We start from the raw sequence: 10,824 nt of genomic DNA, 5'->3' as shown, positions 1-10,824 counted from the left end.
GCTCCCCACCATCTTTGTTTACCTAACGACTTTGGTAACGTGAGCAGCGATTTGTTTTTTTCGCGCAAACCTATCACAGTTTGTAACAAGTTTCTAAAAACTGATGCAACGATTCGTTGTAGACCGAACGTCGTAGGGAGCAATTTATATTCGAAAACTTTGATTTGGTGTTCCATTTGGTGGAAGTTTGGGTGGGTGAATGGTTGCGGCGCGGAAATAGTAAAGATTTAGATTGACTGATTTTTTCTCTCTCGTCCTTGTCTCCTCCTGGTGTCGTTTTGGTCATTCACAGGTACGTGTTTACCATTGTCAGTTACCTGATAGGGGTGTTCATCTTTGCGACAATCGTTGGGCAGGTGGGCAATGTGATAACGAACCGGAACGCCAATCGGTTGGAATTCGAAAGGTTGCTGGACGGGGCCAAAACGTACATGCGGCATCACAAGGTTGGTTGATTGGGAAAGGGGGGATGATTTATGGGAACAACCGAGAACGCTAACTTTCAACTCCTTCCTTGCTAATCCCCGTGTAGGTTCCCGGTGGAATGCAGCGACGCGTTCTGCGGTGGTACGATTACAGCTGGTCCCGGGGTCGGATACAGGGCGGAGGGGACATCAACACCGCACTCGGATTGCTACCGGACAAGCTCAAAACCGAACTGGCGCTCCACGTCAATCTCAGCGTGCTCAAAAAGGTGACCATTTTCCAGGAGTGCCAGCCGGAATTCCTACACGACTTGGTGCTAAAAATGAAAGCCTACATTTTCACGCCCGGGGACTCGATCTGCCGAAAGGGTGAAGTGGCTCGGGAAATGTTCATCATCGCCGACGGCATCCTGGAGGTCCTGAGTGAAACCGGCAAGGTCCTGACCACCATGAAGGCGGGCGATTTTTTCGGGGAAATCGGGATCCTGAACCTGGACGGACTGAACAAGTAAGTTAGCCAATTTCAACCATATGATGATTTCATGTTTTCCAATGATTCGAAACTCGAAACGACCTGCAGAACTAGCTAGCGAAACAAGAATTGAACCACTAGGGTAACGGACCTATTTGGGACTGCTTTGGGAAGTGACGATGCCGTTTCTTGAAATAAAATAGTATATGTTACAATTTTTAACTGCTCTATCCATTTATTACGAAGATCAAGGCTTTTTCTATCGAATTAATCGTCGTATTTGCAATGTAACAAGGTTTAAGCCTAAAAACTTGTTTACTCGATTCCTACTCTGATCAGTATTTTGGACCACAATGTTTCAGTATTTTGGACCTTTTTTCGGACTACCCTAAAACTAAATTAAGATTTTTTTAATTTTTGCTAAAGTTTTGACGGAAATTGGTTTATGTGTGTAATTTAAAAAAAACTTTTTTATTTTGACTCACGTAGAAGGATTTGTTCTCTTTAATTCTTTCGTTAACCATCTTAAATTTTTTCTCAGCCTCTTTCTACTCTTGTTTTTTGAGTATTTAGAACATACAACCATCTGTTATCTGATTGTACAACTACGCTATAAAACTAAAATTTATGATGAGAAGAAGGAACCTACCAATAGAAAACTCCTTCATTCATAAAGTTCGTTTCAAATGTTTTGGAAATTCAGAAAGCACACTGCAATCTCAACTGAACTTGTCGTGCAGTGTCAAATACTGGTCAATTTTCTGTGGCCAGTTGGCTTAACATCAGGATTAAATTTTAAAGCGCAACACAACTCACTTTCTGGCGACTCAGTGATAAGTTAAGCAAGTCCTTCATCATCAGCTACCCGATAATAATAGATTTATCTTTTCTTTCAAACCCCAAGTGTATTTGATTTGGCTTTAGTACTGTAGCGTACTTGCAAAGATTATAGTACTTTAAATCGTTATAACCCTGTAAAATCCAAAAAACAATTCGCTGAAAAAATCATTGAAGTTAACTTTTATGATTTCAAACAACTTAAGTTTTTCAAAAATCCTTAACGTTTGAGAAAAATTTAAATCAATTTTTTTCTCAAAAATTTCATATCTACTGGGGCTGAAGAACTACATTTTCAGTACTTCTTCGGATGATGCTTTTTTATCATTTCAACCTTTTTTAAATTTTGATTCATATAAGTATTGTCTTATAGCTAAAGTTTTGCATAAGTTGATATCGACTGTATGTTTGTTATGTGTATTTATTTCCGGCAAATCAGTCCAATTATCTTTTAACAAACGAAATTTATCTTTAAACCGACGTTTCGAGGTCGCATAACATCATCTTCAGGGATTCTACAATTATTTACGTGTAATTATAAAATTTGTGTGTGATGTTCTCTTATTTCTAACTCTACTAACAAAAATTGTTGTTTCTAAAGCTTGGTTCTTTTAGAAATGGGACAGTTACGAATGCGTGTATCTCAAAAACCTTTCGTTTGATCTAAATACTTTCTATGAAGGAAATGAAGGTTTTTTATGATAATTCATGAAAAAAATTGAAAAAAATATTTATTGTTTTTTGTAATAATAAATTCTACGTTATTCTTTGTACTTCCCTTTGGCCAGCGCACACTTTTTTCAGTCATGATAATGATCAGTTTTTCAAACTTATACTTCGTTTAATCTTTATTTCAAGTGGCTACATCCTTCTCCTTCAATTTCTGATACTTTTCGGACCAATACTTCTCTTTTAAAAGAAACTGAGGCCAATTTAGTGGATACAGCTGTTTCGAAATTCACAAATTTGATTATTTTGAGTCACTTTTTGAGCGTTTCTAATGGAATTTCTGCTGGCAAAATCTGGCAATAACGAACTTAAACCATGAGGAGATTGAACTTAAAGTATGAAAGGTTAGTATAGATCGTAGGTTGCGAAGGGTACATAAAAGATTACTCTTTTTAGGCTTTTGAAAACAGTGAAAACCATAGTTTTCGTTTTGAAAATTGTTGTTTTTTTCCACCGGAGCAGAATTTTAGCAAATCATCATATTTTATACTAAACAACCAGCAAATACATACTTTAATATACTCGGAACCTTGCCACGAGCAGACGTGGTATAGGATTCAAACGCTGGAATTTGTTTAAAATAGGGTATTTCATAAGTTTTGTCGTTCATCAGAAATCATCTGTCCCATAGCCTCGCAACTGGATATACAGCTTACGAGCTGTGGATCTAGCAAAAACTTGTTGTTTGAGGTTAGGTTTGATAGACTTATAAAGAGGCAACACTTCCAGCTTATCGGAAAAACATTTTTTTTCGGAAATTTCAGCGATCTACCCTAAGTTTTCGCTTATTGAAAATTAAAAATGCTGGTATGAGACTTGACTTCCCTGATGACCCTTAGCCGAAGTTGCCGATCATATGCTTCACTCCAATAATGGTTGATTTGAACTTTGTGGACATTTTTGACAGTATTTGCATACTTTTCCACCACTCACACACAGTAATTCTGCGAATAATCAACGGTTTTGTCAGCTATCAATTTGATAATGATGGATTTTGAATGAAACTGTGCAAAATATTTTTTTCCTCTTTCTCTTGCATCGTAAATATCTCAAAAACGCGTAAATTTTATATTTTGAAAAAAAAAATAGGTCGCATAGAACTTTTTACAGGCAACAAAATGCTGTCAAAATTTTGAATGTCCGATTACTAGTAAACGAGCTATTAGCTATTGACGAACAGATTTAAACAGTACGCTTTTTCCAAAAGCAATAGAAACGACAATTTTTGTAAGTATAGTTCGAAATAAAGCACATCACACAAAAATTTTATAATTACACGTAAATAATTGTAGAATCCCTGAGGATGATGTCATACGACATCGAAACATCGAAACGTCGGTTTAAAAATAAATTTCGTTTGTAAAAGATAACTGGACTGATTTGCCGGAAATAAATACACATAACAAACATACATTCGACATCTCGTAAAATCAACATCAATCATAATGGCAGTTTTTCATTATTTTTGTTAAAAAATGTTCACAAATAACGGAAATATTTTAACTTATACAAAAATTTAAACAAGGTACATATTAGTCAATTTGTTGTTGTTTTTTGCCAACCCCGCCTTAAGACAGGGTTTATATTTCATCACTTCAACCAAATTTGGGATCACATTTTAATCCAAAAATCGAGCCAGAATGGTTGTTACTCTCAGGTCTTAATGTCATTAATACTTTATGAAGCTACCAAAATAGTAATTTATTTTAAATAGGTCAATTTCCAGATTTCTAGTGTTTTTGTTCCTCTAAGCTGTAGTTTTTGTGAACTGCTAGTCAAACAACTGCAATTAAAGACCCCGTTCGTTTTTGGCAACATTCGATTTTGGCAACATTCGATTTTGGCAACATCCGATTTTGGCACATGTGCCAAGATCGAATGGTTTTTAGAAACAACATTACCTTTTAGTTTTAGTTATAACAGAACCAATTTAATTTAGAAAAACATCATAAATACGTTTTTATGTTCTTAAATGTTGATAAAGTGCAACAATAAAAACAAAAGTTTTTTTTTTAAAAATATTAAGTACTCAAAAATAACAAAAACATGAAAAATTCAAAAAGTTAAAAAACAAATTCAAACAAAAGACTGAAAATGACAAAAAACGACTAAAAAATGATGAAGAATGACAAATACAGCAAATATGACAACTGAAAACAAACATTTTAAACAAAACAAGAAGAGTACAAAATGCATAAAAAACATAATAAAAAAATAAAAAATGATTACAAATGATCGGAAATTTACTAAAATTTACGTTTTTGGTAATAATAATAGTTATTTTGTAAAAATAACTGAAAAAAAAGTTGAGTAAGAAAACCGTTCGATTTTGGCAACATTCGATTTTGGCAACATTCGATTTTGGCAACACAAAATGTACGGGCGTGTTGCCAAAATCGACCGGGGTCTGTAGTATAGATTGTAAGATGGAAATGTTTTGAAACATTCTGCACAAAAAGTAAGATTAAATGATAATTGGCTTTGAATTTATGCCGATTATAGTTGTCGGAAACGCAAGTTTCAGTGGTGGAATAGAGATATAGTTTATTCGTTTTCGTCAGTCTATTTAGTCCTTAAAGTACAGGCTATCACATTAGCGTTAGCTATTTATCACTCCTTCACTGAAGTGATATCGTCACTATTAATGTTTTCCCTTTCGTGTGATATTCTGAGCTAACCACTCAGGATATCTGGCAACACTGCTTAGTAACCAAGAACCTAGTTTGAGTAATTTAGCTTCACAGTGTGATGATGTCAACATTTGTACGGTCATCATCATCACCATCCTATTATTCTCAGCAAGCACCAATAGCGAGTTGGACATCCCTCAATTCGTAAATTGAGAACGCTGAATAGCTTCGTGTGCCTCGCCTTTGGTAACGCCTTCATGAACGCATCAGCTGGCTGATCTTCATTAGAGATGTGTCTTAAAGTAAGCTGACCGCTTCTTACCATCTCCCTGATGAATGCATACTTCACGCCCAGACGCTTTATCCGTTGATGGGTCCGCGCCTCTTTCAGTTACTGCAAGGGATGCTGTCTCCATTAACGTGAATGGAGTGCTACCCACACTCAATTCAACCAGGAAGTTTGTTAACCACAAACCTTCCTTGACTGCATGACAAAGGGCTCCTATCCCTGCTTCGGACGACGAAAGACTGACCGTCTGCTGACGTTTCGTTGACCACGAGACTAGATTCCCGATGATCATGTAAGCGTAGCCTGATACAGATCTTCGGTCATCGGAGTCGTTGGCAAAATCTGCATCAGCATATCCGATGAATAGTTCCGATTTCGCTTTTCTGCAGAATACCAACGCCGTGTCGGTCGTACTTTGAAGATATCGCAGAATCTTCCAATGCAGCCCATGCCAATGCCTATTCGTCGGGCTGGCCTGGTATTTGCTCAGTGCACTAACCGCAGAACAGATATCTGGTCTCGAAGATATCGCCAGATATTGTAGACAACCGATCTATTTTTCGAACGGTTGTTCGGTGATAACCTCACCATCGTTCAGCTTCGTCCAGCGAACGTTTGTGTCAAGCGGTGTGCTTACAGGTTTACAATCGGCCATACCGAATCGTTGCAGAACTTTCTCGACGTATCCTGATTGCGAAATCTCGACTACGCTTTTCAGGAAGTCTCGCTTGATGATCATCTTGACTTCCAGGAGATCCTTTATCTGGAATAGCCTTCCAAGCTCTGTCTTGGTCCAGATAACCTCTGAAACGCCTTTTCCAGCAATCAGGATGGCATTCACGTACAGGATGAGGGTGAGTCCTCGCTTGCAGGATCGGTAAACACAGCAGTCACTCTTTATCGGATAGAAATCAAGCTTTCTTATCTCGTCGTCGAAAAGCTGGTTCCTAGCACGACCCACTTGCTTCAAGCCGTCGAGGCTTAAACTCATTCGAGCGACCATCTATTTACCGACGTCATCGTTTGGTAACTGCATGAAGATAACCTCTTCTAAATTTCCATTCAGGAATAAGGTTTTGACGTCCATCTGATGAAAAAACATGTCGGATTCGTTTGCCAACGCCAAGACGGTTCGAACGCCCAGTAATCCAATCCTGGCCTTTGGGAACATCCTTTCGTGACCAATCGAGCCTTGTAGCGATCATCGTCTTTCACGGCGAACACCCACTTAGACAGGATGGGTTTTCTCTGGCCCGGGGGCAAGCTAACCGCTTCCAATCATACTGTTAACTACAGTGTGATCGGGATCAGCAGGCACATCAGCTAACCGCTCAGATGTGTTTTCTGTAGTTGGTACATCGGCTAACCGCTCAAAAGTGTTTTCGGGTGCTCGCACATTGACTGGCTGCTTGGATGTTGGCTGTTGTTCTGCCTCATACACATCGGCTCAAATGTGACGGCCTCTGGTGGGTCTTCGACAGGCTTCTCGATGTCCTTATCAGATGTTTCGATTTCTGATCAAGGTTCTGCCTCTTTTCCTTGGAAATCTGTGCGTACGCTGGAGAAGCGAAAATGCGCAGGTTGCTCAGCTTTAGCCTCCACATCTCGAAAGGAGTCTTGTTGACCACTAGACCTCGGTGATCAGTTAGTGAGGTATGCAGCACATAAAACAGCTTTGCTCCACATCGTCTTCCACAATCCGCTACCATGGACCATCGCTCTGGCCTTCTCCATCAGTGTACGATTGGCTCGCCCGCTGACGCCATTCTGCTGCTGAGTAAATGGGACTGTGAATGTCATTTGAATTCCTTTCTCAGAACAAAGTCTTCGAAATTCGTTACTAACGTATTCACGCCCGTTGTCACATCGCAGCTTGCACAACTTCTGACCGAAAAGTACAGTTGTCATAGCCTCGTACCGCTTGACCTACCCGATCTAGGCAGCTCGACGTTGTGAAAACTGTTGGCTGCTTGTCTACCTGCCATACAGCTTTCGCAGGCAGCTTGTTTCTCCATCTTGGCTGGAATATGACTGATACCTTCCACCATATTGTTACGGATCATTCGCTGCAACGCTCCAACGCTAAGATGTCCAAGTCACATATGGAATTGTTTGACTGCCAAACAAGGCTTTGCGCCTGATTTTAGGGCTCCAAAACAAATCCAAGCAGTATAAGTCTTTCAGAAGTTTTCTCTGGGCAAAAACCTTCCCTGAAAACTCAAACTTGACTTGCTTTCAGAGAAAAGTATCCCTTTTCCCGTTCTCGGTGCACTTTCTGCCCAAAAGAAGGTTTTCGTCGAGCTCTGGAATCACAAGTTCATTGTACAGTATAATTGGAACAATGGACTTTCCAATTATACTGCCCAGATGCATTATTTCAGTTCGTTTGGCTCTCAAACACTCGCCAGTGTTTGCTGTGTTTAACAGTTAATATGGATGAAAAGGCTATTTGAGGATTTTCAAGTCCATAGAAGGCGATTTGAGACCCAATTTGTAACTTTTATACTGAAGGGAGGTTATCCACAAGTCACTAAAAGGCTATTTGAGGAACATTTTGTAACTTTCAAGCTCGCATCCGAAAAAAAAATCGGTCCCAATTCCATTTGAAACCTTTGTTCAGCAAAATTCAAACTTTGTAGGTACGCGCTCAAGTAGATGTGGGGCTTTTGGTTGCTAGAGAATTATATAAAAACAAGTATTTTTGATTTTTCAACTAGTTTTAAGGTGTTTTATTATAGCTGTGAACATGTCTGTAGTTGTTGAATTCATCACCCCTATGCTGAAAACCTTTTATAAGTTTACTTCAATACTGGCAGGTCCTCTTCAAATAGGCTTGATTTGGCCTAACTTACGAGCCCATAGTAAACAAAAAAACGAAATGTCACGATTGGAATTTTTGATTTTCTGTCAGTGTCATTCCAATCAAGCAAAACCAAGCAGTCTTAAAGGCAGTCCTACAGCAGGGTTGCAAGCTTATTATTTCAAAAGGGATCAGACTGCGCCTCTTTGTATGTAGTCTCTTTAGCCTAACTGTGAAAATTTATCAATTTTCTATTCCTTATCAGCTTATTTGAGTTGAATGTTAGATATGATTAGAATAATAGGAAGGAGCTTTAATTATATTCGTTAAAAAATTTCATGATTAACTTGATTTATGAGTGAAATATTGAAAAACAGTTGCTAGGTGGTCCAAAATATGTACCCGGTCCAAAATAAGTCCGTTACCCTAGGCGTTTTGCGTGACTCAGGCATACTTTTTAACATACAATCGAGACAAATCTTAGAAGAATCCACACCCATATATGAGGTTGCAAAAATTCCATGCCTATTTGGCAAATCTTTGTGCAGGAAATGCACTTAAAAGTGTACTGTGCCAAATATGATATGATTGGAAAAGCACAATAGGCAAAAAGACTCGAGCTCTCAAGCTAAAAGATGCATGACCACTACATTCAAGCGAAACAAGAAAATCATTTTGTAGGATTTTCATCCTATTGGATAATTCATCCCAGAAACAAGAAAAAAAAATAAAGTGTCGTTGGGAATTGAAAATCGAAATCACAACACCATTTTTATATCGCCTTGCCAATCCGACATCTTAATCAGTGTACTACTTGAGCCAGAAAGAGCATGTTTTTCATGTTTCGCTTGAATATAGTAGTAAAGCACCATTTTCCGGGGAATTTGAGTGTTTATGCCACTGGTGATTTTTCAATCATATCATCTTTGGCACAGTACTCTTTTAAGTGCATTTCCTGCACAGAGATTTGCTATATAGGCATTGGATTTTCGCAACCTCTTCTATGGGTTAACACATAAGTTAACTCAAACGTATTCTCGTTCACTCACTTTTCCCAGGCGAACAGCTGACGTCCGCTCCGTGGGCTACTCGGAACTGTTCTCACTGTCCCGGGAGGACGTTCTGACCGCGATGAAGGACTACCCGGAAGCACAAGAAATTCTCCAAACGCTGGGACGCAAAAGACTGATGGAGGTGCGCTGCGTGAACAAGAAGCACGCCAGCAAACACGCCGCCAAGGAAGCCGCGGTCGGCAGTGATCATAGCTCAAATATAATAGCCAACAGCAGCAACAATAACAACAATAACCAAGGTGATAGTAGTGATAATAGTGCCTCAAAACGTATCGTAGATAAGCTTAGGAGTGATGTTAAGGGATTGAAGAACGCTTTACGAAAATCCAGGTGAGTATTGGGGTGGGACTTGATCGAGCAATCTGTAAAAGGCTGACAGGAATCACGTTTGAGTATCTAGATGCTGTATGAGAAGTTCATGCAGCAAACACCCAGCCGTGATTCCGTCAGCCATGTGATGTAACAAAGTGTCTATTGCAGAACGGGAACAACTAGACGTAGTAACGAATCGATCGAGATGCAACCACTACAGGGCAACATTAGCGGTGGCAGTGCTGGAAGTGGTAGTAAGACGCCCAAAACGACGCTGCGCAGGATGCCCCGCGTCAAATCGGACGACATTCACACCGAAGACGAGAGCAAGGACACCGACAAGCTACCGAGTCCGATCGGTGCCGGTCTTCCGCTGTTGCAGCGACTTCGCCTTCTCAAGGAGAAACAAGTCAGTGATCTGAGATTTTTAAACATTTGAACAATCTTTTAAAATTGCACATTGCGATCATACCACTCAGGTACACACTACACAGACTCCGGTACACAAATACACACACACGAGCACACAGAACACACAGTAGCATTCGAACATTGCCACATTTGACTCAGTGTTAGCAAGACCATGGAATTGAATTTGATTTTGGAACTCTAGGTTAACAGTCGTTTTCTAGCGGTCCCGGTAAATACCCGTTCAAGCTAAAGTATAGCTACTACATATTGTATGTTCCACCTAGAAAAGCTAAATCAGTCCGAGTTTTCAGTAAGTTACACCAAACAGCAGTAGAGTACTTGCTTTTGCCAAAATTCCCAAAATATAATTAGAACATTTTGAAAGCTTACATAGGACCAACCCTAGTGATAGCTAAGACCACATCCACATTTGCAATTGTTTGCTTTTGCAGATAGACGAACGGCGTAAGTATAGGTGAGATGTGAGCAACTGAACTAGGGCGTTTAAAAAAAACTTAAGTTGAAAATGCCGAAAATATCTAAAATTACAGAAATTGGAAATTTATGAACCAATCGATAAAGAATTGAGAAACAAGACTCGAAAATCGCTTATCAAAAACGATATCCAAGTGTCAAAAATCGTGAATTGATAATATAGAATCAAAAATCAAACATCGATAATCGAGGAGTGGGATATAAAAAATCAACAATCAAAACACGCGAAACAAGTTCATATATCATGGACAACCATCGAAATTCGAGAAACTGAAATCAGGAATCAAAACACACGAACATTTATAATACAGAATCTCTAGAATCAAACATTGATAATCTAAAATTAAGAAT

General features: G+C 39.1%; 1 protein-coding gene across 1 annotated transcript in view; it reads left to right on the top strand.

The window, feature by feature from the left end:
* Positions 1–278: 278 nt before the first annotated feature.
* The window catches only part of LOC129753545 (uncharacterized), a 58,140-nt gene continuing 47,594 nt past the window's right edge, over positions 279–10,824 (top strand). Inside the window, exons 1-4 of the mRNA XM_055749375.1 lie at positions 279–446; positions 533–933; positions 9,241–9,585; positions 9,736–9,976. Coding sequence (XP_055605350.1) covers positions 432–446; positions 533–933; positions 9,241–9,585; positions 9,736–9,976 — 1,002 coding nt within the window. The 5' untranslated portion in view covers positions 279–431. The remainder of the gene's footprint in view (positions 447–532; positions 934–9,240; positions 9,586–9,735; positions 9,977–10,824) is intronic.

The sequence above is a fragment of the Uranotaenia lowii genome, chromosome 3 (genome assembly GCF_029784155.1).
Source record: "Uranotaenia lowii strain MFRU-FL chromosome 3, ASM2978415v1, whole genome shotgun sequence".
NCBI lineage: Eukaryota > Metazoa > Arthropoda > Insecta > Diptera > Culicidae > Uranotaenia > Uranotaenia lowii.
Note: the sequence above shows the minus strand (reverse complement) of the source record. Positions and strands in the feature narration are given on the sequence as shown.